This window comes from Besnoitia besnoiti, chromosome XIII, assembly GCF_002563875.1.
Source record: "Besnoitia besnoiti strain Bb-Ger1 chromosome XIII, whole genome shotgun sequence".
Classification (NCBI taxonomy): Eukaryota; Apicomplexa; class Conoidasida; order Eucoccidiorida; family Sarcocystidae; genus Besnoitia; species Besnoitia besnoiti.
The window spans coordinates 1161761-1189168 of NC_042368.1; the positions used below are offsets into that span (position 1 = coordinate 1161761).

The following is a 27408-nucleotide window of genomic DNA, read 5'->3' on the forward strand; positions in this document are numbered from 1 at the left end:
CTCGTCCTGCATCAACACCTGGCCTGCAATCATATCCCTCCCATCGATGTTGTTTTATTTGTTGCTTCAGCGGGAAGCTGGGGAGGTAGAGTACAGCGTTCCAAAATGGTTCACTGCGATCAGTGTCTTAATTTGCCTGTGTTCAATCGTATCATTGAAATAGTTAGTGTCTTTGACAAAGGAACTACACGTCCAAGAGGCGATACAGAAACACACGGACGGGAGAGGCGTGGCCCTGGGATGCGTAATCATGCCATATTTTTGCGCGGACATATATATATATATATATATATATATACGTGTGTTCGTGACGCCAGAGAGGGAGGGGCGTGGCGCAACAGACTGTCTCTGGATTCGCCTGATATGAATATGGTTTGAAGTACGAAAAGCTATTCACAGGCTCCGGGTGTAGAGGTACCTCATTGGAACACACACATGTATGACGACCGACCAGCAACCGGTCACACAGGCAGGGCAACGGCAACTGGCCGAATCCCACCGACAACGTTTGCAGCTCCAAAGCCAGGCGCTCCAACCGCGGCGGGCACGCCGCCTGCCAAGACGGGGCCAGATGCGCCTGTGATGACGGGGGCGCCTCCTTGCGATGCCAGCAGAGGCGCGGCAGCATAACCGCCGTATCCTTGTGGAAACATGGCCTCTGTTCCGACTAATGGGTATCCGTAGCCGAAGAAGGGTCGGTAGTAGTAAGGGAAAGTCACTGTAAAGCAAGCACGGATAAGCAGACGCCATATATGCAATGCACACACATTCGGAGCTGGTGGGGTGTGAGTTTTCAACCAACTGAATCGAGCGTTGGAACGTTCACAAAGGCTGGAGAACTGCATACACTGTATGGCGTCGTTCTTCTTTACACGATGCTCCAACAGCACGAACAAAGGCCTAGCGAGACAACCAGAGTCGGAAAAGGTGAGTGATAATTCTTGTCTGTTTTCTCGGAGAGAAAACTAAGGCACTGGCTGAACCATTAATCTTTTTCTTCGTACCTGACATGCCCCCACAGCCATATCGGCAGTAAGCATCCATAAAGCTTGCCGGGGGTCCAATAGGTTGGGGAGGCGGTCCATTAGGAAGCACGGCAGGCGCGAATCCTGTCTGCTTGGGCATCCCAAACAGCCCTCCCGGTTTGGGCTCCAAGCGTCTGACACCTAAATAGCGGTGCGGGCTGTCGCTTGCCTCGGGTAGCTCTCGTCCTCCCTCCCCCTGCAATGGAGAATCTGGTCGAACTACTTTGGTCATGGACTTTACGGTATTTCCACTTGAATCGTACAGTGCAGCTGTTTCTTCGCCGACGACGAAGCTGAACCCGCCAGACAAGAGGACAGTTGTGGTACTATCGGTAGGCCCATCGGTTGAACCTGGGTTAGCTGTTGAACGCGAGATACCCGTAACCTGCAGAACAATTTCCGTCGTGTTTTGCTGGCCGACCTCGCCCCACCTCAGCGCCAACGTCCCCATATTTTGGACGGCAAAAAGGGGTATGGCGTTGATGTCCCAGATCGACACAAACGGGGGTGGGACGGTGTCAAGAGGAACCAAGTCCGAGGGTAACACCGTACCCGGGTAGAGATTTCCGACTTCCCTAGCGCCGGCAGAAAATGACGCAGTCTGAGATGAATTTGTCTGAGATAAAGGAACGGCGCTGAAAGGACCTACGCGGCTGTCACCATCTGTGCTATGCTGCCGCAGCCCGAGGAATGGCGATTGGTAGGAACCTGAACCACACAGATATCATAAGAGACTAATATCTGCGCGCATGGATAATATAAACGGGCTGTTAAGCTTCATAGCGGCGAAAATGTACCAGCGAGCGCGGCCAGCAGTCACCATCGTGCGTGCGTTCGGCCGAATTGCCTCCAGCGGGACGCTGGGCAAAACCCTGAGCCAAGCAAGGGATCAGCGCCTTCGGTCGTACGAAGCACCGTCCGTCCTCAAAAATGACACATACAAAGAGTGCACTGGTCCTTCTGCAAGCGTGCGAGGGAAATTGATTGGCTACGTTGAGGTAAGCAGAAGACAGTGGCAACCCGCAAAGTCCCTATCCTAGAATGGGGTTCCACTCGCTGACTCACAGCTCCATATAACGTAGGCAGTTAAGCAGCAGAAGCAGAGAGTCGACATGACTACGCATGCCAGGGTCGCAGCAAGCAGCCTGCACTTGTCGCGATCACTCTTCACCTGCGGGAACAAACGAACACAAACCTCTCCGAACACCTGAAAAAAGAGAAGGGCTCTCTCCAACGGACTTCTCATGAGCATCTCGGGTAGGAGTGCCGTCCTCTTTCAACCCATCATGACATCCATATCATCCGTTGGCAGCCAGATTGCGGCACGACGTTACTGTAGTACAAGTTTTAGCTCGGCCGTAGCAGCTACGTCTAACGGCCGCACATTTACCTGGGTATCAGCACCACTTTCCGTGACGGCTACCGGGGGTTGTCCATCTGCTAACGGGGGACCATCTTCGAGTGAACGGGGTTCCCCGCTTCTGCAGGGAAAGATCACCATATCCTCGACAATCGGCAGAGGCGTGATCGATGTCTTCATGGTTGCTAGAGTTTGACGCAGCACTAGGAAGCGGGGATGAATACACCTGCCCACCTTGCTATCAGAGGGAGGGCCGAGACGTATAATTTACTCTCAATTTTATGCACGCAGGAGCGTGGCTATAAGGAGCGAATAAAAAGTCAAAAATCACCTACATTCGGAGCAACACCAGTAACCCCGCCCTCTTGCGCGCCGCCGCCAGCGGCTTGCCCAACGAGCAGCCCCAGCCCGCCAGACTGAGGTTGCTCTAGCACGAGGTCATCCTAAGCGCCTGCTCACAGGAGTTCCTTTCTTATCTACATTAGTGGGCAAGCGTTGCCCCTACAAGACGAGAAACGAGCGACCAGTTAGGAAGCTTCTCCGTTGTACGCTTTTCCAACATGCGGGCGTAACGCACCTTCCTTGGACACCAGGCGGCCGACAGTAGAGCAACTCTGACAGAAAGCTGAGACATCCTGAGCGGTGGCAACGCTCGGCGCGGGGGACAAACCTATGCGGCAGACCTGCTACTCGTTTAACGGATAAGTGGTCTGTAGGTGCAGTGTGGGAACATGATACTCGCCAGCACGTAATTCTTGGTTCTATTTCCCCGTACAACTAGCGGGACAAGTCAGATCATGCGTGGTTCACGAGAAAATGGGATAAAAACCGCCCTAAATGCATAGGGTTCCTATGGCTGCTGAGCTGTTCGATCACGGACGGTGAAATCAGATGGGTTGCTATGGTTCGGTAACTGTGCGCTGACTGGGACGCAAAGCTGGATAAACATGATCCCATATTCTTTTTCATCTACGGTGCAACATCTGACTTTGGGAGGCGTCCACGTTTTCCGCAGAACGGAGCAGCGTGCAAACCGCATTGGTTTTACCGCTGTGTGGTGCGACTGACAGAAGCACCCTGAGGTTTAGTGGGTTAGCGTCATTGCCCTATCTGGAGGCGGTCGAGGGTAACTAAACACAAGCCACGCATGCCGTCGAGTTGCTGCTACCCGTCGAGTTGCTGCTACCCACAGGCTGCTGCCAGTGTAATTTCGAGAGTTCCTGTAGGATGTGTGGTAGACCGTTTGGAGCATGCCATGACAGACAAGTCCCGGTGACAAGAGCTGTGCGCCAACATGTCTGACATGTCTTCATCGAACGCCCTCTGTTGAAGCAGAGTTCTAGTCGCCGGCCCGAATGGCTCCCAGCATGCTTCCGTTTGTCTCTATGTTCCTGAAGATGGCGCCATCTGTGTGAGGCCACTCGCATCGGCAGCAGTTCGCTCGGGCACCCGTGACTGTGATCGTATGTGTTCGTCAACGCAAGGCCCGCACGCTCATTCGCTGTTTTGAAATTGATTCTAACTGAAGCGCGCGTCCGGTCTACGTCGGTGCTCTGCTGGAGGAACAAGTAATTTCGTTGGTTAGTTGCACAAGTGAAGCATTACGCAAGCAGACGACATTGTCTTCAACTGCGGGCTTGCGCTCGGTGAACCCTCTGTCATCTATCTGAAGCTGTAATAAATTGCCAGGCCAGCACTTTAAACTTAAAATATCCGCTCGGGGTTTCTGGCGAACATCCTATGTGGGCCTAGTGCAGCTCTAGTCACATCGCTGCCTTGAAAGTCAGTGCACATGGCACAGCTCAGTCACGTCCAGTTGAAATTCGTGCTCACGACATTTCTACTGTGCAAGCATATGCGGCTCGACCATGTCATCGCTGCTATTGCATTCTCATATCAGCATGTTTCTCCTGCTTCTCCTTCATGCCGAGCTCTTACGCACTACGGCTTCACCGCTTCGCCGAGATTCCAAAGGTAATTGGGTCCCTCTGATGTGCAATTCGTGTGCGGGGGCCGAGTGTACTGGGGCCCAGTCTCTCTCTACTTGTGGCCTACGGGGCTTTTCTGTCGCATGCGTGCGGCATGCAGAAACTTGTTCCACTTTTCTGCAACCTTCTTTTGTTTCTCCTGGCCGGCTAGCGGCTCCGCCAACAGGATAGGGCTGCCCTCGGAGCGAAACCTGCTCTTCCGCGCAGCTTTCGACGGCTTTCGCCAGTTGTCCTTGCACCTCCATCTGTAGAGCAGCTGCTGACGCTTTTTGGTTGAGCTGAATCGAAAGACAGTTCCAATATGTCGTGGCCTGTAGCGGCGTGCGGATGCTGTGATAGGTTTGTCCCCCCATCCTGGTAGCATTGAATGGGGTTGACGTTGCCTCTGTAATCGCTACTATACCCTCTACAGAGGTCTAGGTCTTCCACAGACCCGTTTCTCCAGCATGTGACCGTTACGAGTGTTGTTCCTAAGAGCTTGTGAGGGTATCATTTCACTTCTGTCGCATTGGGGCATTTCCCTCGTGTCCTCATTTTCACGCCTTGAGGAACCGCGTCTTTTTTTGTTGCCACCATGCCGCCAGCACTCTCTTTAGAGGAGCAGTACGAGGACCTCCTCAAGCGGTTCCAGATCATGGGTGAGTTGACAGCGCTGTGCAAGTTGATTTCGTCTGTATCCCTTCACTTGGCAAAATAACTCGGTACCGTTTGGTCTAAATCCGTTGTGCACTCCTCAACTGGTATGCCCCCTCTTCTGTCAACCACTGGCTCAGACTCGGAGAGGAAGACCACGTACGAAGCAGCTCAGCAGGCCATTAAATATAACCAGAGTCTGATGAAGCAGCTAAAGGAGGAGAATGTCCAAATCAGAAACCAACTGAAAGAGCTAAAGAAAAACAAAATCCTAACAGCGCCAGAGCATTTTCAAAGGAAGGTATGCCATGCTCGCCACTATATTTCAGAAACTGCTCCCTGGAAGCAGCTCCAGTTGCGTACCAGCTATGGTTCCGCTTGTTCAGAAGCACTGGAATGCCGTGGGACCGAACTGTGCCTGGAATAAAGCAACCGTATCACTCAACTACCAAGAGCCTGACCTCTAGTCCTCTCCGTCTCGTCTTCATGTCGGCGGTGGTCACACTTCCGCAGAGGGCAGCCGATTCACGCACGCATGCGAACGAAAACACGCCCGCATACAGAGTCCCACTGTGCGCTTGCTGCCGCGCTCACAAGAAGTATAATATTCGAGCTTCAAAGTGTGAAAACGAGCGTTGTGTGTTCGCGCTTCTCTCTCAGGTAGACGAACTCTCGAGACTGCGTCTCCAGCTCGATCAAATGAGAAATCATAACGTGCGGCAACGGCGAACGCTGGCTTCTTTGCAGGACAAGCTGCGAGGTAAATAATGAACACATCCAAATACAAGCTTGCGGAGTGCCCTCTTTTCCAGGGCATAGGCGAGTCGCCGTCGCATGTCATAAACAGAGCAGGGGAGACGCAAGCAGGGGCACAGACTCAGGTAATGGAGGCTGGTCTAGGCAAGTCTTTTCGCACTACAGGTGTGTCTCCTGGTGGCTGTGACAGCACACCATATCAAGCACATTGCTCAGCTGCGAGGATCTTGCCAGCCAGTGAAATGATCAACCTTCTGGCCGTAGCTCGTTGTCGCAGACCCTCCTCACGCGAAACGCGACCATCATCGAGGGGTCGATGAGGCTCGCAGCCACCAACGCTACTCTTCACCAAGCCTTCCCGCAAGTTTACCGGCTGAAACACTGCTGCGTACTCGGTACTCGGGCGCTGCCCACACTCCGAGAAATGATCCTGAAGCCGCAAACGGAATTGGCATTCAGTTAAGGGACGAGGCTTGCTGGATCCGAGGCAGCTTCCCAGCGTCTGCGGGCAGACACCACGCATTCTTCTGTAGAGCGGCTCACGTGACCATTTCTCTCTCTTTGTGTTTTAGAGCTGGAGATCACAGCGGAGCGGCCGAATACTGAGGCCTCGCCGGAGCTGAGGCGGATTCGGGTGATCGAAAACCGTCTTGACCAAGTGAGGCTTGTGGGCCGTCATCCGAAAACCCCTTATTCACTCCGGTAGCAGACGATTTCGCCGGGGTATGGGAGTAACGAGAATAAATGCTTGTTCGCGCGTTGCCTCAGTGCAGCCGTTTTCTATATCAGCCTACAGGGCGCCCTACGGGACGGAGGGGTAGCCGACACCAGGCAGACCCCGCCACGTGAGCTTGAGCGAGGAGGCGATATGAAAGCCCGGTCCTGGTTCTGGGTCAAGAACACTGAGGCGCTCCCTACTGGGCGCCACCGCTATTCGCTCAACACAGTGCCATGCGTAAAGAAGCGCAGGGCGTGCTCAGAGGCCCTCACGAGTCCTTCAAGATGTGGGCATCCTTCTGCAGGCAATGATCAAACTCAACGAAGCGCAGTCCATCAGATCAACGTACGAGCAGATCGTGAAGCGTCTCAAGGATGAGCGGCTGGGTCTTGATCAACACCTGGCGCAGCTTGAGAAGAATTTGAAGGTACATGGGTATCTCGCATCATCGCATGCGCAGAGCCTGTGGTTTAGGAGAGATGCACGGTCGATAGACTAATTATGTAGAGAGCAGAACCCCACGGCTGCGAAAATATGGACAGATAGTCGTTCGCCTGTCTTGCACAAGGCTGTACCCACGCACCTGGGACAGAAGTAGAAATACGTCCCGGGGAGGAGGCGACCGGTGTTACAACATCACGGAACGAGATCGGAAGCTGCGCTACACAAGAGGCTTCAGCTGCCCATCATCACTGGAAACAGCGCAACGGCGACCGGCTGTTTTGGCATTTTTTTTCTCTCCACCTCATAAATTGAATGTCCCGACGGCTTCCATGCGGTCGATCTCGTTTGTGCGTGTCGCTGCGCTTCGGCGCAGGAAAAAGAGAACGAGTACGAGGAACTCCTTGCGCTTTCGCACGACGCGACACACGCGCGTGAACTGGCGCAGGTACGGAGGCTCGTGGTGACGCGAGTGATGCCAATTCGTGTCCTGCCTGCTGACGGGCGGTCGCGGGAGATGAGTGGCTCAAACTCCAGTTCTCCAGTTTGCCGCGTGTATCTGAGGTTCGTGGATTCAACCTCGCAGGCTGAGCTGCACCGAGTCTCCCAGACGATCGAGCAAGAGAGAGCCAACCGGGAACACGAGGTAGAAGAGAAAAGAGCGCTAGTACATGCCTGCGTTTCAGCGAATCGGAAGTGAGCAGACATACGCTGCAGCAGTTGGGGTGTTTTCAGCAGCCAGAGGGAAAACCTGTTAACCACAGCACTTCAGTCGGCGCCAGTATGCTGTCTGCGGTTTCGGATGGTGACACTGAAAAACTCGCATCCCACATTCACATCTTTATCACACCTGCACCCCAGACCATATTTCTCGTGCAGCTGCTCTCTTCATTCCGAGCCGCCTCCCACTGAATTTCGGTTTCTCGATACGGCCTCGAGTTCGAGACGGCAGAGGCCCGCGAGACGCTCGTCGTTCCCGCTCGCGAGTCCTCACTGAATCGGAGGGAGAGGTTACCGCTTGCGGTTTTTCCAGGCAAGCAAGTGGATACGCAGTGGCCATTTTTATCGAGTTTTTCCTGGCAGAATTGCCGAAGAAGAGGCAGTGGCCCTGGAGCAGAGGGCCGTGGAAGAGCGAATGAAGGGTGAGAACGTAAGGAATTACATGTTCCTTTCCTGTAGCGTGGCAACGTCGTGCTCCAGTCGGAGCGCTTCGTGGACTACACTTCACACTCACTTATTCCGGTAGTGCATCACCGCTTCCCTGGGCTCGACAAGCCTGGCATGAAACAGACGGCATGCGACGTTCGTTAAAAGCTGACGTTATCTACCTGCTTTCAATGTCTTCCCATCCGGTACACACTGAAGAGTCATTTTCTTCATGTTCCACGGGACTTTTCGTATGAGAGTTAGTCTTATATTTCCTTGCATACGAGCTCCTCGACGGTGGACTAAACCTTGAAACCGATGAGCGCTGATCGCAAACCGATGCATAACGAAAAGACACGAACTGATTTTCTTCTCCTGCTGAAGGACGCCTAACTGATTCTGCATGTTGTAGACATCCGCACGATTGCCTCCGTGACAAGCCATGGCGCAGGCGCAGGACTCGAACGCTGCTCAAGCAGATGACGCCCCAACTCTTGAGGATTACGAGAGTATCTTCCATAGAATCAAGGAGGCCACTGGAGTCTCAGATGTGAACGAAGTGATCCAAAAGTTTCTAATGCAAGGAGAGACGAGGGAGAATTTGGTGTCGCTGGCAAAGGAAGTAAGCATAGTGCGTCCCTCTAAGCTCAAGTCAAGCGCCGCTCCACCTCGGGTCAAGTGCATAGTATCACCGCCCGTCGCTTGACCATCTCGTTTGGCCACCAAGCAAGTCGCGATGGAGGACATACAAGCCTCCTTTTTTTCACGCAGTCGGCACTCATTATGGTTCCTCGATGGATACCAAAATCCGCGCCCAGTAGACGGTTGCCCAGAAAACTGGAGGATCCGTCTGTTTCATGCGCCGCATACACATGCGGGCACACGTTTGCTTCACTGTAAAGCCGTGCCCGTGTGGGGCGTCTCATCCACTCAGCACCAGGAGAAAATTCAAGAGCTTCAAGACAAACGCATGCGAACACAGGCAGTGGTAAGGGGTGGATTCCCGCTGCCTCTATTTGCAATAGAGAAAGGAAAGCAGGGTGCGCGTGTAATCAGGTGACCTGCCTGCCTCCAGTTAGCCTCCAGAGGCTTACACGGCTTCCGTGTCCATCTATCGGGGGGAGGGGGGGGGGGGCGGAGAGGGGGCAGGAGCCAGAATCTTAGTGCAGAAAACGCGAGACCCTCTGGCAGTATCTATAGAGAAATCGCTTCGAGCATGCTCAAAGTCGCATGGATTCTTAATCAGAACTGGCGCATTCTGTAGACGTCCACGCATGCACGGCTAGGGCCCGCACAGAACTCGAGGCGCCAGTTCTCTGTCTCGACGGACAGCTGGAGGAAACGAAGCTTTCTTCAGTGACGAAGCAAAGCAAATGGCCAGTCGTGGACGACTTGGAAATATCTGCCGCTCAAGCCAACGCCAGACACGAGAGAGCGCGCGCGAAGTACGAGAAGAGCTGTCAACTGCTTGTCGAGCTCCAGGCTGGTCTCGAGCACCTCTACGAGAAACTGATGTCCGCCACAAATGCACATGTGGGTTTCATCCTCCCCACAACTCACCGAACGACCTGTCTCAGTTGTCTCTATCGTAGCCTTCGCATACACAGAAACCAAACAGCCTCGCGGGCTTTGGCTGTGGGCGCATCCCTACGCGTTGCCGAGCTGAGGAGGGCAGACCTATCAGCGAGCCAGTCTGCGAGTTCCTGGGGGGAATTCGATAAAGTTCAGTCATTAGACGGGGTTTTACCCTGCTTCCAGGGCAATATTGAAAGAAGGGCGATCTTGGAAACATACTGGTGGACTAACGGCGTGGCTGATTCCTTGTAACGTGTAATGGTCTGGCATGCTAGTGCAACCTGAGGGAACGGAATTCAATACTTAGAAAGCCACACGATCACCTGGGCGTTAAGCGTTCATGTATATGTTGTAAACGCGACATGTTCACGACGAAAAACGCCTGGTGCGGCACGGACAAGAGGATTTGATGTGTTAGAGCTGCTGCGCCTACGTGCAGCCACATCCTTCGCGCGAAATGCGAGCTGCGCAGCCAACAGTAGAACAGATGGTGCAAGCGTCACTTCAGAAACTTGAATATCTCGTCCCGCGGACGGAAGAGGTGAGGAAAGCAGCCAGTGTACGACCCTCTTTATCCGCTGCTGCGGGCGCCCCTAGTGACTTCTGTAGAGTCACCTCATGATCTCCAGCTCATCCCATCTGAACCCCCCGTCATTGACGTTCCAGTTTTCACCCGAAGCTACAACGTACGATCGCTAGGCAACTGACAGAGTGATTCGGCGGATCTGTGGAACGCCCACTTCTGCTTCCTCGTTTCCTGTCTCCTCAACAGGTATTAAAGCGAGAACAAAAACGACTGCGTGAGGAGGCCGAGAAGCAAGCGCAACAAGAAACTCGTCATTCTCAGCACACCGGCGTGTCGAAGACGCCTGACCACGATGAAGTTCTGCAGGACGCCGCTGAGTCCCAGGACGCAGACGCAAGCTTTTCACCAGACGCGAATCTGCCGCTGCTGATGGCAAACCAAGAGAGCAAGGATGCCTCCGGCATCAACCCGCCCGGCACCGAGCTCGCTGCGTCCCCCCCTGGCGATGAATTAGGTGACGACGAGGTCAAAGCCGACATGGGCGCCGACGAGGGGGTCGATCTCCCCCCCGCGGGAATGCAAGGAGACGCCAGAGGCACCGAGTCAGACGCGTCGAGCGCCCTTGAGGCTCCATTCTCCTCCGATGACCCGTCGGGCCCGTTGGGTTCCGTAACGGGCCAGGCAGAAGGTCAAGAGACCCCCCAGGGTGGAGCTGGGCAGGGTGGCGCGCCGCCGGAGACGCTCTGCGCTACATTCGAGGACGGCATGCACGCGAGCCAGTCATCTTCCGCGACTCCGTCCGACAGTCTCGGAGACAAGAACTCCCCGCGATCGAGCGATGAGAAAGACGAAGTGCCATTGCTATCGCCGCGTCGTCTCACGCAGGAAGACCCGCAGCCGATTGAGGCCCTCTCAGAACGTGCAGAGACAGCTGAGGTTACAAGTGAAAACCTGCAGCCTGAGGACCGCAACCCAGTGTCACACACTGGCAGAGAGATGCCACTTCAGTTTGACCCGAATCAAGAAAATGGCGATTACCCTCGCAGCGCCGATGAAGGGTCTGAGATCGCAGAACGCATCGCCTGTGCGACCAGCGCCCCCGCTGAAGTCGCTAAGCCGGCTGCGAATCCGAAAGCAGAGGATCTGCCAGAAAGCCGCGGTTTCACGGCGCCGAACTTCGAGGGCGCCGAGGTGACTGTCGAGGACGAAAGACCGGTTGGTAACACGGAGAGGAATTATGAACAGGAAGAAGAGGGAGTAACAAGAGAGAACTGCGAGCGCGAGGATCGGCAGTCATCGATGTCAGATATACAGGCGCCAGAAGGCGTATCAGCGACCAGCTCAGAGAATCACGAATACAGCCAACAACGCGAAACGAACAGAAACTCGAGCAGCACTCCCCGCGACGCCATCACGGATGCAGACAGCAGAATGGAAGACCCTGGAGACACGGTTCCTGGCGTTGAGGACTCTGCCGGAATTGAGACCCCTGAGGGAACCGGCTGCGATTCCCTCCCGGCGCCCTTCCCGTCAGAACATCTCGAGTCAGAAACCAACGAAGTTGCGCGCGTCCCTGCCAGCGACGCTCCTAACCCGTCAGAAGTGACTTCCAGCGAAGATTCGCTGCCAGCGACAGGTCACGAAGCAGCGGGGAAAGCTGGGGCGACGCCTCCTGTCGGCCTCGACTGCGTCCAGCGAGGACCGGAGGGTGAGTGCGAGGATGAACCGAAACTTGAAGATGAAGACGGCACTCGCTGTCACCAGGTAGAGCACCAAGATGCAGCAGCAGCTGTGGAGGCTACGTGCAACGTGGAATCTCACTGCAGTCAAACGCCTGAGTCATCTGGCGTGCCCCTCGCTTCATCAAGCGAGCGCGGCGCAGAGGACGAAGCAATTTCTGCGCCGACCGAACTGGGACATGAAAGTAACTCACGGGCCGCTCTGGCGGACGAGCAACAGAAAGGAGACCCTTCTTCCCCGCTGCCCTCCAACTTACAAGAATGCGAAGCAGGGAGAGACAGTGTTTGTGGGGAACAAGCTAAGCCGCCAAATTCACCATCAGATTCGCAGTCATCTGAGCAGACACCGAGATTTGCAGAATCGCTGAATCACGAACTGACTCTGCAGGATAACGAGGAAGCACTCGCAGGGACTCTGGCTCCTCCAGCAGCTGATACTGGAGAGATTGTGCCAGTAGTAGCGACTCGCGCGGGCGACGCCAGCCCGAGCTCTATAGAGGCAACCCACACCGACGTCGCTTTAGTAGAGGCAGCCACGACCCGCCTTGACACTGCGCATCGCCGGGCTGACGACGGACACGACTGTGGAGGCTCTGAGGTGCTCCAGGGCGAGGAGGCTAACGGGGGGCCTGGCGGTGACAGACAGCGAGCTCAGTCAGATGAGCAGCGCAGCCAGATGACAGCCTAAGACAGTCGGTAAGATTTGCATCTGCAAAGCGACAACGTACTGGGTTTCGACAAGCAGACATCGGCAGCACCACCTAGGGGCGACCCCTCTCCGGCCGACGCCGAGGGACACACTGCCTCGCAGCCTGCGCCGGAGGAGCCCCGTGACGGCTGCGCTGAAGAGGTCTGTGTAGAGGTGGCGCCTCAGTCTGAAGGATATGCTCGGGCGCAGCTTCCGGCGGACGCTGGATCAGTTTCGCCGGGTGATAAGGACCCTAATCTGCTCGGCGCAGCTGTGTCCAGCGAGACATAGTCATGCCCAGGCGGAGATGCACCACGAGACGCGGAAGATTCAGAGGCTCTCGAAGCGGAAATTTCAAGCCCCGCAGGGAATGCAGAAAACGGTTTTGAGCCACTTTTTGACGGCAGCGTAACGCCGGCGATCGGCAGTGATAGCCACGCAGGCGCAGGACGAGGGACTGGAGCCGCACCGGATTTCGAAGCCGACAGCGCGGGAGCTGATGCCTCCGCGCCTCGCCCGCCAGCGACGACGGAGGCGAGGCCAGCTTTGCATGCAACAGAGATGCAGACTGATAATGCGTGGGTCGATTCACCCGCCGGAGGACAACTGGAGACGCAGAACAGCTCAGAGTGAAGGACGGCTAGTGGGAAATCGCTGCAGCAAGCTTTGTGGGTGGCTGTGGAGTGACTCCGGTTATAGCGGACTGCAGACGCGTACGTTGGCTGCCCGTGTCCATGTTCCTTAAGCCATGTCGTGTTGTTCAATTCACTGAGAGCTTAAGCCTCAGTGCATCTGAGAGTGGAGGTAGGGTCCTCGGCTGTGCAACGGAGCTGGCCTCCACATAACATTCTTCTAGACGTCATCTTATGGCTCGTGTGTCCTCCCCTGCTGGGATGGCGATTCCTTTAAGGAGGAAAGCACCCCGTAAAGCGGTGCCTCCTAATAGTACGATATGGCGCTTCAGGCGGATGTATGTTGCATGCAGTGTATGGCAGCCGTGTGCGCCACATGTGTTGAAGGGCACCGCCTTCCATCTGTCAGCTGAGGGCGTTGTTGGTGAAGAGCTATTTAGCCTTGCTACCAAGGCTGTCTCATTGCTTTCCTATGGCAGAAGCCGGAAGTCGCATTAGTTCAGGACTCCCCTGAGCCCAGCTGTATCACTCGACTTGCCCATGCGCTGTTTTGTTGATGAACTGTGAGATTGCTGTGTAGTAACGCTAACTGCAGCAGACGCGTCCCCCATATGAATTTTGAGTATCATGACACACGCAGAGTTCCTAGGAATGTGTTTACGACTGAGACCCACGAAAGAATAGGAAGAATGGATCGGCTCGGCGACCGGGTGGGGCGGTTCCCGCCAGCAGAACGGTTCTACGATTGGCATGCGCACGCACGCGGGACACATTTTTCCTCAATCAAGGATCACCAACACTCAAAGATTAATGCGATATAATCTTCAAGCCGTAATGAAACAGGAAGTGAAGGGTTGTCCTACGGATGCAAATTCGAAGGGTTTTCCGATATTTTGTGTAGGTGTGACGAAGAAGTGTAAAACGTCGGTTGCTTGCCGGACACGGTTCTGCATGTTTCACTTGGGACGCCTTTTCGCATCGGGTGAGATATAACTGCATGGGTTTCGATGGAAATCACCCCCATTGGTGCTGAGATACTCTTGTGCAGCAGAGTTTTTCTTCGCTGGAGTTCGCAGCTTTAGCATTTATATTATGTCTGGTCTTATTCTTGATGCGCATCTTTGCTGTCTGCGCTGCTCAAACGCGCTCGCCGGCGCCTTGAGAGAGCAAGTTGGAACGCAGGGCGGTGCCCTTCCTCGCTTGATGCTTGAATTACACGGTGCCTGTCCCTATTGAATGGTCATTGTGGTTCATATTTATCAGTCCGGCGTTCAAGCTCTCATGGCTCGCTCTGTATCGCCTGGTTCGCCGATAAGTTAGCCCTTAACATCGCGTCCATACATGCGTCTATCTTATTCGTATTTTTCTGCTTTCTCTTCTGTGACACGGCCTCATACCGCCCTCTCTGTGTGTCACTTTTTAGGGGTCCTCGCCTCCGTGAAACGTGCCCCAGCTCCCCGTGACAGAGAGGCAGCCCGTCAAACGTTTGCGAGGAGGAGCTTCCACACTTAGCGGGGGCACGAGAGAGAATTCATAAGTGTGCCCTTGTCTTGGTGTTTTTCTCGCAACCGCTCTCTCATGCGCCGCCAAAAAGGTTCACTTTCTTGACTCTCAGCGATGGCGCGTTCTGTGGTCTGCGTCCTGCGCTCGCGGCGCTGCCGGCAGAGTCATGAGGCTCTCGCGCGCCGGGTGCCGCCCGCCTGTGCTGCGGCTCCATCGAATTCAACGGGCAGATATCCTGCAGACAGCGGAGGTTCGGGATGCTATTTTTGTGCTCTAGCGTCTCGCACGTCCTCCTTCTCTTCTGCCGCAGCGATGTCTCTTTCCCTGTGTCCCCTCTTCGTGTCTCTTAACCAATCGTTTCGCACCCCGCTGTCACCTGATTCTTGTGCCTGTCAAAACGCGGTGGCGCCTTCTGGCTCCGCCGCCTTACTGAGGGCAAGCCGCCCTCGCTTGTCAGCTGACAGCCCACCAGCTGCCGCTTTGCCGCTTCGCCCGGCGTCTTCGCTGTCCTGCGCGGCGCGCTCCAGGCTGCGACTGTCAGTGGAGAGTTCTTCAGCTCTCGTCGCTTCTCCGACTTGCCTGCAGCAGCCCCTGTGCGCCGCTTGCGCGGACATTTTTTGTTCATCCTCCTTGCCGCAACCGCGGTGGAGTTCACTTTTGAGTCCGCAGAGACCTGCAGGCCTCGTGGCAGGCTCGTCCCCGGCGGGCGGGCTGGGCTGGCTGCAGACGCGAGCGAAGTGCGATGTCGCGGCGTTGCCGCCATGGAAGCGCTGGCTACCGAAGCAGCGCGCTCGCCTGGGAGCCGTCGCAGCCGCAGAGAGGAGCGGAGGAGAGGCGGACTGGGACGGACCCGGGGCGGCGCCAGCCGCGGACATTCGCGGGCTCCTTCTGCTTGCCAACTCCTCGCTCGTGCAGCGAATTCAGACCCTCCAGCGAAGCGGCCAGCTGCGTCTCCGGCGGCTGCCGCCGCCTTCACAGGGCGGCGGGCGGAAAGGGAGCAGACAGGCGCCAGCCGCGCCGGGGGACGGCGCGGGAGGTCGCCGCCACCCCCACGCGCTTCCGGCATCGGAACAAGATCTCGAGGAGTCCAACGACACCCCGCGGCCTCTGACGCGGAGACGGGGGGGCCTTGGTGTGGACGAGAGAGGCGCCGCAGCCCCTTTCAGCGGGGGCGAGGCCATGTCAACGAGGGCGTCGGCAGGAGCAACAGACGCGCAGCAGGGACAAGGTGGAAGGGGTGCGCGCGCAGTCGCAGTGCCCAGCGCCGTCACAGAGGCGTCCTCCACTCTGCCATCGTCGAGGCCCTCCGGCTCGGCGTCGCCCTCGCCGTCTCCTTTCTTTGTCGTCGTGCCCTGGAGCACTCCGGAGACCGCGAGCGAGTCTGCGCCGACCGTCTTGCTGCCCAACTTCCGGGCTCTTCTGGGGGCTGCGCGGGCGCCGGCCGAGGCAGCTTCGCAGGACGCCTCTTCGCCGTCTTCTGCGTCTGCTGGAGCGGCTGTCGTTGCCGCGCATCTGGCTGAATACCTGGCGGAAGTTGTTCCATTCCTTCCGGAGCTCGCAGCGTCGAGTGCATCCTCGGTCCGCGACGCGGAGTCCGGCGCCTTCGCTGCCGCCGTCCTGCGGGCGCTGCTGGTGCAGTCCGCGGCCTTCTTGGATTGTCCTCTCTCCAGCGGGCAAGCTCTGGCTGTGCTCATGGCGTTTGCGGCGCTCAGCCCTGCCGCGCCCTTCGAGGGTCAGCACATGCCTCACCAGCTTGAGCAGGCGAGACACCAGAGGCAGCTGAGAATCCTTCAGCCTGTGCTTTCGCAGCCGTCTGCGAAGCGTATCTTTGACGAGCTTCTCCGCGTCGCGTGCAGCCAGCACGCGACGCCATCCGCGACGCAGGCTTGCGGGGAAGAGAGCGAAGGCGTGCTGCGATGCGCGGGAGGCTTCGACAGCGGCGCGTCCCCCGCTCTGGTCAGCGGTGTCCCGGCGTTTTCGGCGCGAGCTTCGTTTGCGCTGCCGCCGGAGCCAGTTCAGCCAGTTGAGCTGCCCGCCATCGACGACGCGGCCGTTCTCCCTCTGCTCGAGGCTTACTGGCGTCTGCAGCTGCGTCAGCCTGAGGCGCTGGCCGCTCTGCTGAATTGCGTCGCATCCGAGCAGGTGTGGCTGGACGAGCGCCAGCTGGTGCGCCTCTGTTCTTTCCTCGCGTACTACGAGCGACCAGGCCTCGACGCGGCGGTCGCCATCGAGGCCGCGACGCGCCTGAAGCAGAAGCAAGGCCGGGACGCGCGCGCCGCAGGCGACTCGGCCGCGCCGCACTCTGAGAGCCGCAGGCCGCCGCCAGCGCGCGTTCAAGGCGAAGAGCAGCTTCCTGCCAGGAGGGATGCAGGCAGCAGCGCGTCCGCGAGGGGCGCCGTGGCTGCCGCGGTCTTCCGCGTCTTTGACTTGGTTGGCGCACGCCTCGCGGGGGAGCGGTTCGCGTTCTTCTCAGATGACGACATCGGCGACCTCTGTCGGGCTCTCGTACAGCTGAAGCGCAACCACGACAGACTCCTGGATCGCCAAGCGCGGTGGCGTCTGGCGGGCGCAGCAGGCGCGGCGGCGGGCGCTTCGGCGCAGCGTGACGACGCAACGGCAAAAAAAGCGCGAGGCCCCGCGCACAGGGCTCGGGAGAAGGAGGAGGCAAGTTGGTGTACTCCGCCGGAGCCGCGGCGGAGTGCTGCCGGCGGCCTCGCGCCCCATCAAAACCCGGCGCACCTGGAGCCTCTGGCCGCGTACTTCAGTGTGTGGCGGAGGCCACTGGGAGCGGCGCTCGAGCGCCAGCTGCCTCTAACCCTACACGACTTTCGATACTGGAACCTGATTGACCTGGGCGAGATGATCGCCGAGTTCCGGACAGACAACGCCGACTCCCCTGCGATGGACATGGGGTCTTCTGAAACAGCTCTTGGGGGGGCGACCGGAAGTCGCAGCGGCGGCGAACTGGTGACTGCTCCAGGCATGTTTGGCTACCACCACGCCACCGGCATGGAAGCGCTCGTGGCAGCAGACGGAAAGGGGGAAGGAAGAGACCTTGCGCAGAGAATCGCAAGCGAGGTGTGGAAGTTCTCCATCATGATGCGTTTCGGGTACACAGGGAAAGCTCTGATGGTGAGTGTCGCTCTGGAATCCTGGGGCAGGCGTGTCGCGGGCAAGCAGGGGGCTGTCTCTGGATTTCATTATGCAGGCGCAGCACGCCAATACAGCGCGCATTCCTAGTCATCTAATGCGAAGCAGGTCTTAGCCTGCGTGCAGGGTGAGTGTAGAGCCGCACACCGCGTGTTGTGCATACATTTCGTGGAGCCATGTGTGTGGGGAGGCCATGCCGAATGGCTCTCGGTGTGGCCGCCAGTCTTCACTCTCGGTCGCAATTTCGCCTCGTTCCCTACAAACAGGGACGAGAGTGTTTGTGGGCAAACTTGCGACGTAGAAACTCCTTAGAACTGCCGGGCGGGGGTTTTAGTTTCCCTTTTTTGGCGTGAGTGTCAAGCGCCGTCAAGCATCGATGCAGGCCCCCCTTCCCTGCGTCTGTCTTGAAAGTTCAAGCGGCATGGCGTGACATAAAGCCCGCGCGGCGATCTCGTGCGAGGTCGTACTCCGCCCTTTCGCCCTCCATGCTTGGCTTCACGTCCGCGGGCCTCCATTGCTTGCTGGCTGGTGTGACACGCCTCCCAGGTTCTCCACAAGCTGGACGTCGGAGATCCGCGCACGCAGCGAAGTCTCTTGCGGCATGTGACGAAGCTTTTCGGCTTTGACTGGGCTGGAACCTTCTTTGCAGAGCTCACTGTAGCAGCCGCGAGTGCGGCCTACAGAGGTGAGGACGCGCCCGCACCCGAGTCACAGATCGAGCTCACGAAGATACGCACTCGGCCGCGAAGTCTGCCTTATCGAGGTTCGCGTGCCGGAAGGGCAGCGAAGGCAGCCGACCGGGGAGAGCGTTGAGACGGAAGAGAGGAAAACTTCATTCTAGACTCTAACTCCGTGCATGCACTTCCACCCAACCCGCAATGGATCATAGAAGAATGATCAATGTTACGACTAACCACCGCTGTCTCTCTGTCTCTTCTCGAGGGCCGTCACGCGCATCGCCGTAAAAGTGACTGGAGGGCCACAGCGCGTGAGACTGGGACCTCGGATGAAGACGTGAACGCTTTGAATGCGTGTGCGCGTCCTCCACGTGTCGCAGCTGGACTCCCCGTGTCGCGGCAAAAGAAAGGCGTCCACGTGGCTGGCTGGCGCTTCTACAACAACTTGGCGCTCTATCTCCTTCGGCCGGTTGGCGTGGCTGACGCCCCTCCAGGTGAACATGCCCAGCCGCCCCACGCGGATCGCGGCCTTTCGAGCTCCGAGCCTCGCATCTTGGAGGTAGAGACGCAGGCCGCGGAGGACGGCGAGGAAGGCGAGGGCGACGAGTCGAGTCTGGAAGGCAACGAAGGCAATCTGGGGGCAGTTTCAGGCGAGGTGTTGCTGGCGCCCCAGTCTCAGAGGCCCGTCACTCTGAAGAAGAAGCGGCGACTGCTGCGCGTCATCGACACGGTGTCCTCCCCGCTCCTCTGCTGCGAGATTGCAGCTGCTTTCGCGCGCCTCCGAGTGCCGCAGGCAGCTCTGCTGCATGCAATCGTTGATAGAGCTGAGTCGGAGGGGCGCGGGTGGATGCACCTCCAGCACCTCATCTCTCTAGCAAGGTAGGCGCGGGGGGTTGGGGGAGGGGGAGGTGACAGTGGGAAGGGAGCGGAGCAGAGCCACGTGCCGTCCAGCCGCGCAGAGCCTGCCGACGTGGGAATTGCCCGCTAGAATAGTGGATACTGCAGGCGGCAGGGCGCGGCCGCGGGGGCGTGACTGCGCCTTCAGTACGGGGCCGTCAAAGTAACCACTTCGGCGCGTGGGCGCACGACGGCGCCGAGCGGCGAGGCGGGCGGCGAGTCGCGTCTGTTCATCGGCTCTGGCCGCAGGGATGTCGGCGCGGGGCTGGCTCGCTGTCCCCTGGGCCGTTGTTCAAGTCCAGCGCGCCGGGTGTCTCGGGTGCTTGACTGCGAAGCGGGAGGCACGCAGATGTGTTGAACGGAGGCTTCTCGGGCGGGTTGCCAGCGACCCAAGAGAGACCGGTACTCAGGCCCGCTGTTGATCGGGCGAGGCCGCTCAGGTGTCTGCCTGTTTGCCCCGCACGCGGAGCGGCTACAGACCTGCTTTCACAATCTGTGCCGCGAGCGTTCTCCGCTGTCAACAGGGACATGCAGGAGGTGTCGGTGCACTCCGATCGTCTGTTAAACCTGCTTCTCGACGAAGAGCGCCAGAAAGCCGAGCTGGCGAGTTGCAGTCCGGCTGCCTTGGCTCTCCTGCCGCTGCTTTTGGGCCGGATTCGAGGATGGCGGCCGATCCACGTGCCGACGCTCGTGCGTCTTCACCAGCTTCTTCTCGATGACAGGTAGGTGCGGCACCAGGCCGCGTCTGCGAGGCTGCGGTGCGATTCATCAGCCAAGCTCTCTGTTAGGAGTGCCTGCTGCTGTGTGGGGGTCGCGCGCGGTAGGCCGCCTGCATAGCTTCACCATAATTCCTCATGACGCCGATGTGGGGTCCGGATACGAGAAAGGCGAGGAGCGGAGTAGCGGGGGGCAGGCGGCGGCGCGTGCGCCGGTTGGCTGTTGGCGTGAAGCAGAAGAGTGCAGCAGAGGGCTTCATGATCATTTGCCCACGGGAGGCGACCCACGGCACCCTGCCTTGTGTTTATTCTCCCGAAGAAGCAATTAGCTGCAACCGGCCAGATCCCGGAGTGCGGCGTGGCTCTGGCGCCGAATCCGCCCGTCGCGGGCACCTTTTGCCGAGTGACTCTGCGGTCGCATGGAGTCATTCAACTTCACGACAGCGGCTCGGGCTTCAGCCAAAAGATGCTCTGCTGGCGTGCCAGCGTCGGGGCTCCTCCTTCAGTGCGCGGAAGCTGCGTGTGAGAAGGCACATGCCTTCTCACACGCATGCGCCTCAGCCTACCGCTGCGTCATTTGTGGTATCTTGCGCGTGCTTCTTCCAGCGCGACGTTCCCGGCGACGCCCGACTTCTTCAGCGACAAAGACGTCGAGTGGCGCAAGACACTGCGAGCAGCAGCTCAGTACCTCACTCGTGAAGAGGGCGCTTCCAAGCCCGAAGGACAGGGCCGCTCCCCCGAAGCCGAACGGGCTTGGGGGGGAGCCGCGTCGGACCGCGCTCGGCACTCGCCGGAGTTGCTCGGCGATTCGGGTGAGGAGGCTGCTGACCACGCGGGTCAGGCGGCAGACGGCGCCTGCGGCTCGTCGCAGGCGAGCACTTCCTTCGTCTCTGCGGTGTCTCCACTCCCCGTGCGTCTCTCAGGCGAGACCAAAACAGTTCGCGTGGCGAGAATGCAAGACGAGAAGGCGGCTGGCGCCGCGGCGGCGGCGTCTGCAGCAGCTGCTCAAGCGGCGCGACGCGAAAACGACTTGGACGCTTTGGTGATGGTCGCGTCAGCATTCAAAGGCGAAGGCCGCACGCAAGGGACTGCCGGCGAAGACGCGGCGCGAGCAGAAGCGAATCCTAGTGGGCCGCCGGAGTCTGCAGGCGCATGCACGGGGCCGGAGCGGACCCAGAGGCGGCAACACAGTTGCTTAGACGGCCCAATTCAGACTTGCGCTGCGCTCTTTAGTCAGCCCTCGCCGGGGGGGCGCAGTGCCTCGTCTGCCGACGCGGAGAGGGAGCCTTCCGAGGCAGCCGCAGCTGCGTTGGGCGACGGTGAGCGGCCTCGCCGCGCAGAGGCAGAGGCGACAAAAAGCACTCCTGGGCTTCCAGGTCTCCGCTTAGCTTTGTTCTCCGTAGACGACGTCGTCGTGCTTCTCCGCGGTCTGGAGCTCGCGCGATGCTGCAGCGGCCCCCTGGCTCTGCGAGTCGTCCAGGTGCTGGAGGCGCGGAAGGCGGAGGTCACCGCGGGGCATCTGCCTGCTCTCCTCAGCGGCCTCGTGTCTCTCGCCGCCGGAGAGGAACTTCCTCTGGAAGGGGCGGTGCGCCGCTCCGAGTCCGGAGGCGGGGACGCCGAAGCAACGGCCGCGCTGGGCGCGCAAGCCGGTCCGACGGCCCTGCAGCCCGCAGCTGTGGCTGCGATCGCCGAGGGCTTGATTCACGACGTAAGATGAGCCACACCGCGACGATCGCGTGGGATTCAACTGAACGCGGGGCTTCTCGTCCGGCCTCAGTTAACTTTGAACCCTAAAGGCGCTGTCGTTAGTGAGAGTGAATACCCCGGGGAAAAGCCCCGGCCTCGCCCTGGATCCGTGGTCGTGTGGCGTCTCTTGGCGACCACGACTCCGCAAATCGAACGCACTCTGAAGTGAAATGGAGCGGATGTTCAGCGACCCCAACTGTGGGGCCCCTGCGGGGGAGAGGAGGGACCGCCACCCTCTTAGGCTTCAGCCACGCATACGCAGCTGTCAGAAGACACCCTTTTGGCTTGTTGCAGTTTTTACTCACGTCCCGCTTCTGCTTGTCACTTCGCCCGGATTCGCAGCACGTCGGAGCACTGAGCGACGAAGAAATCCCGACGTGCATCTGGGCGGCGTATGCGCTGGGGATTCGGGCGCCTGGGTCCTCGTCTCTGGAGGCTTTCGGGGGTCGCAGGATCATCAACGTGTCCAACAGCGACAGCGGAGACCTAAGAGGACAGAGTTCGCAGCCGGGAGGCCTGGTCAAGCTGATTCGGCGATTCCTTGGCGCGTCGCTAAATGTGTCCGGTCCCCTACTCCATCTGCTGCAGGTGAGTCGCATGTGAGCCGTGACAGGCGTGCCTCCGCAGGGCGCCGCCCCTCCGTGCAGATCTCGGTGGTGAGGCGGTAGAACGGCCCGGGAGCCCGTAGAGGTCCTGCCAGAAGTGACCTGAACCCCCAAAAATGGGCGCTCGTTGCCCTCGTCATGTGGCGTCTGTGTTCAGGTTGTAGCCGTGTGCCTACGCCTGGATGCGCTGAAGAATCCCCACCTTCAGCAGCCGGAAGAGATCGCGCGTTTTGCTCAGCTCCTTGATGCGACACCGCGGGCTGCACTGGCGTGCAATCAAAGTTTGGGAGGCCCGGGCAACAGCCTTTCTGTCAGATCTCTTCTGGCTCAATCTGCAAGCCCCAGGGATCGATACGGTGACGGGAGCCGCGGGCAAGCAGGCACGAGTCAGGCGTGGACCGTCAGAACGGCGGAGAGTGGCGGCGGGCAGTCGACGGCGCGAGCTGACCCCCCCGCTGGATACTCCCCGGAGACCATCGCAACGTCCTTCACCGAAGCCACGCGAATTCGGGGCCTCCGGCTCCGAGAGGCCGCTGCAGCGTCGCTGAAGAAGAGTGGGGTAAGTCTGCTGTGACGCGAAGGAGGCCGCGATACATCTCTGCGTTGTTTCTGCGCGGATTCCTGTGATCGCTGCTGTGTTGAGGAGTTTGAGCCCCTGTCGCTTACTCCCGATGTGTTCTGTCCGCAGGTACAAAGCGTCGCTGACTTGCCTTTCTACCCATTCAGCATCGACCTGGCATTCACTCGGGCGTGTGCGGCTCGCGGGCAATCAGAGACTGGACTGTCTTTAGCTATCCAGGAACACACGAACGAACTATCTAGCGGGTTGGCGGGATACCAAGGAGACGAAGCACGTGGCGTTGGCAGCCAGCAGCTGCAAGCGCGCGGCGCTGACGGCGACGCGGAATACACTTCTCCCATCTCTCTCTCGGGATTTGCAAAATGGGGCACCGGACACTCAGAGGGTGACGGCCGCCGAGTCGCCGCTTTGTCCTCTTCCGCGCCCGCCCCGCCGCCTCCTCCTCAGCCCGTCCACTCGCACTCGTGGCAAGTCCCGGATGCAGGCTTCAAACTCAACACTGCCTTTCAGGGGGCGGGGGAGCACGCTTTCTCAGGAGGCGCCACGCAGAGATACCCCGGCGTGTCTCCGCGTCATAGTCTCCAATCGCTCCCAGGTGGAAGCGCCTACGGCGGGAGTCCCGTGGCTGTCTTTGTCGCGGGCAGCCGCAGGTCGCTTTGCATGAGCGACCTCCACCTCCTGCAGACGCGCAGCGTCAGAGCGCCCCTGCCTCAGTCAGGCATGGAGGCGCCTACCGCATCACGTATTTGTGCCAAAGAGCAGCGCCCCGCCGTCGCCTCAGACCGAGAGCGAGATCCTGCCTGTCACTCGACAGAGCAAGGAGAGTGGCAGTCTGAACCAGGTGATGCGGTTCTCGATGGGTCGCCTGCAGGACTCGACGAACATGCAATGCGGCCGGGCTCGAACACTTCCGGCGTTCAACTCGTCTCTGGGCGCCACCTGATGCGTTCAGGGTGGCGACTGGGACCGTATGAGCAACTGCGGTAAGTATACTGGGACTCGCGTCTATTTCGTGGTCACCAATTGGAGCTTCCTGTCGCATCCCTTGCTCTGTGATATAGGCCTGAAGAGACACCGATGGCGTAGTAGCCTCTCAAAGAGCGCATCTGGTAGCGAGCTCTCTTCGTTTCATTAAGAGCTTCAACGTCTGTGGATACACGAGTGTGTCGCTGTTGTTGGTTGCTATGCAGCTGCATGTCTACATATGCTCAGAGTGGCACGCGTGTAGAATGATTGGATCAGATTGCGCGGTGTGTTCCCTGGGCATGCCGAATTCTGTCGTTTTACACGCAGCGCTACGTTTGTCGTGTCTGTGTTCTCTTTCGTGCAGTGAACGTGTCCTTAGGGATTTCGGCTGGGAGGTCTACTATTTGCTGGCGGTGTAGGGTCGCTGCCGGAGGGCTACTGGGGCGCCGCCGAAAGGCGATACGTCGTACTGCCTCTGCCGGTCCTCAGACATCGATGATGATGCGACGGAATGGAGGGCAACTCACGGGGCCCGATCTCGCGGGTCTTGCGTGGAATTCAGAAAGTGAAAACAACCGCATCTATGATTTGCCTGTTTGTCCGGTCCGCCGCACATGCCGTTTTCTCTCCCAATGTCTGGTCCTTCACGCAAGGTGACCGATTTTCCCTCAACAGGGTCTATTCCAGGGGCCCCAGAGCGGGGCTTCCTGTCGTGCACCAGGTTTTTCCCCCTGCACAGTTCTCTAGAATTCCGGGAGTACTACACCTCCAGTTCGTCGTCAGGTGAAGCCTCGTCGTGATAAGCTACTCTTACCCTTCTCTTCTTGATGTAGCAACTGAGAGCGGTACAAAGAGTCAGATGCAGGTCACGGCAGTTCAAAGAACAGCAAGCACACCAGGAAGGCAAAGCGACGCACCCTCATGGGAGTGTCCTCTTGAAGAAACCTGGAAGGCGCGACCCCGGCGTATCACTGGGAGACTCTCGCATAATCTTGTCGGTACTCCAAGAATAGGGTAAACAAACATGCAAACGGTTTCGCGAGCGCATGGAAACGACGATCTTAGGAAAGGAAAAGGCGTCGCTCGGTTTTCATCTCCTGTTTGGAAATGGTCGCCGCCTCATATTACGAGGTCCAGTCGCACCCCGAGAGCGAAAACGAAACTGGTCCACGATGAGTCTGCAGAATTATCCTGTTCTGTGGGGCCGCCGGTGTCGGCGCGAACTTTAGTTATTTCCACCTCCCGGAGGGAGGAGGCAGTGACGATGCATTCGCATGATATTACGCGCTGAACGCACACATCAGCGGCGCGACGCTGTAGGTGTGCGGCAAGGGGAGCTTTCTCTCGAGCAGTTTCCTGTTTGTCCTCCCTTCTGTCGAGACTCGCAGCGACAGGATGCACGAAGCAGTCCGGGGTTCCCTCGACTACAACTCACGGGCTATTTGTTATGCCTGACGGGGGCTGCCGCTATGGGCTACGTCCACCTTGGATTGGTGCATTAGGGCCAGGAGAGTCATGCACTTTGGCTTTCGCCTGACACATGTCATCAGACGAGGTTCCGCTTCCGAAATGGGGTGAACTGGCGGCGAGGGTAGCGTCCGATTTCTCTGTATAGGGCGCAACCCCGATCCTTTACGGAAACCGGGGAACCTCGCGCGCGTGGGGATGGCATTTCCCCTGGAATATAGTGGCAGCTGCACTGTATTTCAGAGTTTACAAGCGATACGAGTGTAGGATTGACGATAGGAGAAATGTATGAGTATTGACTAGGGCTACTTTGTGTGCGAGTGGCCCTGGCCCCTGGCGAGATATGGTTTCGGGTACTCTAGCTAAAATATTAAAGACACTGTGAAACATATTGAGTGATGCCACGGGCTTCAAGAGCGGAGCTCTGTAGGCGACCCCGAGATATTTTTTGTTTGGCTGCGTGCTGCGTGCAACGTCTTGGGCTCGGCCTCTGCGTGTGGGCACGTTGACTGAACAGAAAAAGCATTTGCTTCAGATACGTATTCTCCGGAGAACATAGCCGAAGCCGCTGCGAAGTTTCCTGCTGTTGGCACGCTCTGTGTTGTCAAATGGTGTCTTATTTGTCACTTTTCGTACCTTCGGCTTTGCAGGGGTTGGGTGTGTCGCGGGCGTGCGCAGAGCCTCATCGAGCTGCCGATAGGCGCTGCGCTGAATCACCTAAGGAGGAAACGAGACACCTTGGCAAGGGACAAAGCTCCTGAGGTGTCCACGTCACTCTATCCCTGTCACTCTGACTGGCTGTCTCGTGTGCTGAATAAGTGAAGCTTCTGGTCTGTTCTTCTCCCTCACTCCAAAGCAGACCAGAGCTAGGAGAGGCAAGCGGAGAGTTACTTGCGTGTTCTGCAATCGCTGTATCAGTTCCATTTCTTCTTTCTCTAACTTTGCAACAAGAGCCTCCGTCCTCGCTCTGATCATCTCTTCTTGGGCAACCCTGGCCTCATAGTTTTCCTGAGTCTTCTGCATCCGCCTCAACTGCAAACGGTAACGAAAAAGCTGACTAGACAGATATCCTCGTTGCGGTCACCGCCATCCCAATATACTTCTCCTGCCACACGGCGCCTTTGTGCCGCCTGCGTGCACATGTAGGCCGCGACAATCGTTTGGAGATCACAGTTATGGCAAGTGGCCCCTGCGCGGAAAATATTTTGGTACTAGCAAAGCATCAGCTTAGCAAACCGCCCGTAACGTCTCTTACGCGAATTCTATGGAATCAACGAACGACCTCACAGTAGTACGGACGAGCAGCAGTATGATATCCACACTTGCGAAGCGGACTATACAGTGTCGCAACAGCGACGGCTTTCGGCAAATGCTGCCTGCAGTCCTGTGACCGAGTGTTTCCCATTTGGCTCACTTGCTCTTCTTCTCGTTTTTTCCGGACCTCCTCTTGCTGACGACGGATTGCCACTGACCGCTCGTGGTTGTAGTACCTCTCTTTGTTGTCTCTCATTCGTCTTTCCTCAGCTGCTTTGGCTTGCATCGCCTTGGCTTTTCGAGCGTCGTCTCTGTGTATGACAACACTCGCTTATTGGCTTAACGTTCGAATCTGCACAGGCTTAGAAAGTGGCGTGCTGTGCCGTCTCGGCCCGGGGCCACCGGTCCCCCGCTGTGAACCTTTGTCACGCTGCGTGGATATGCGCCCACCTGCGTTGCTGCTCGGTCCTTTGCCTTGCGTTTTCTCGCTTTTGTTGAGCCTGCTCCCGCAAAATGAGGTTTTGAGTCTGCGCCTCCTTCATCCGTCTCACGCGCTCTTTGATCATCTGGTACACCCAGCCAACCACAGGGAGCGTCACACTCGACTCATGTCACAGCCG

The 27408-nt window shown here is 58.1% G+C and overlaps 4 protein-coding genes across 4 annotated transcripts; 2 read left to right on the forward strand and 2 right to left on the reverse strand.

Annotated features, from left to right (window-relative positions):
* Window positions 1-461: 461 nt before the first annotated feature.
* Window positions 462-2565, reverse strand: BESB_031300 (uncharacterized protein; the record flags this gene model as incomplete). The annotated part of the gene is made up of 4 exons (XM_029361798.1): window positions 462-718; window positions 1005-1733; window positions 2091-2232; window positions 2416-2565. 4 exons carry the CDS (start codon window positions 2563-2565, stop codon window positions 462-464), a joined length of 1278 nt encoding a protein of 425 aa, XP_029215265.1.
* A 2382-nt stretch (window positions 2566-4947) lies between these two features.
* On the forward strand, window positions 4948-12595 carry BESB_031310 (uncharacterized protein; the record flags this gene model as incomplete). Its single annotated transcript, XM_029361799.1, has 11 exons — window positions 4948-5011; window positions 5147-5307; window positions 5667-5766; window positions 6335-6420; window positions 6785-6907; window positions 7298-7369; window positions 7955-8071; window positions 8519-8689; window positions 9400-9600; window positions 10082-10183; window positions 10415-12595. 11 exons carry the CDS (start codon window positions 4948-4950, stop codon window positions 12593-12595), a joined length of 3378 nt encoding a protein of 1125 aa, XP_029215266.1.
* Window positions 12596-14844: 2249 nt separating this feature from the next.
* BESB_031320 (uncharacterized protein) lies at window positions 14845-24486 on the forward strand (the record flags this gene model as incomplete). The annotated part of the gene is made up of 9 exons (XM_029361800.1): window positions 14845-17862; window positions 18427-18565; window positions 18938-19436; window positions 19979-20176; window positions 20777-21878; window positions 22259-22504; window positions 22679-23080; window positions 23210-24084; window positions 24432-24486. 9 exons carry the CDS (start codon window positions 14845-14847, stop codon window positions 24484-24486), a joined length of 6534 nt encoding a protein of 2177 aa, XP_029215267.1.
* Window positions 24487-25186: 700 nt separating this feature from the next.
* Window positions 25187-27354, reverse strand: BESB_031330 (non-specific serine/threonine protein kinase; the record flags this gene model as incomplete). Its single annotated transcript, XM_029361801.1, has 5 exons — window positions 25187-25354; window positions 26171-26251; window positions 26426-26566; window positions 26949-27099; window positions 27239-27354. 5 exons carry the CDS (start codon window positions 27352-27354, stop codon window positions 25187-25189), a joined length of 657 nt encoding a protein of 218 aa, XP_029215268.1.
* Window positions 27355-27408: the final 54 nt, after the last annotated feature.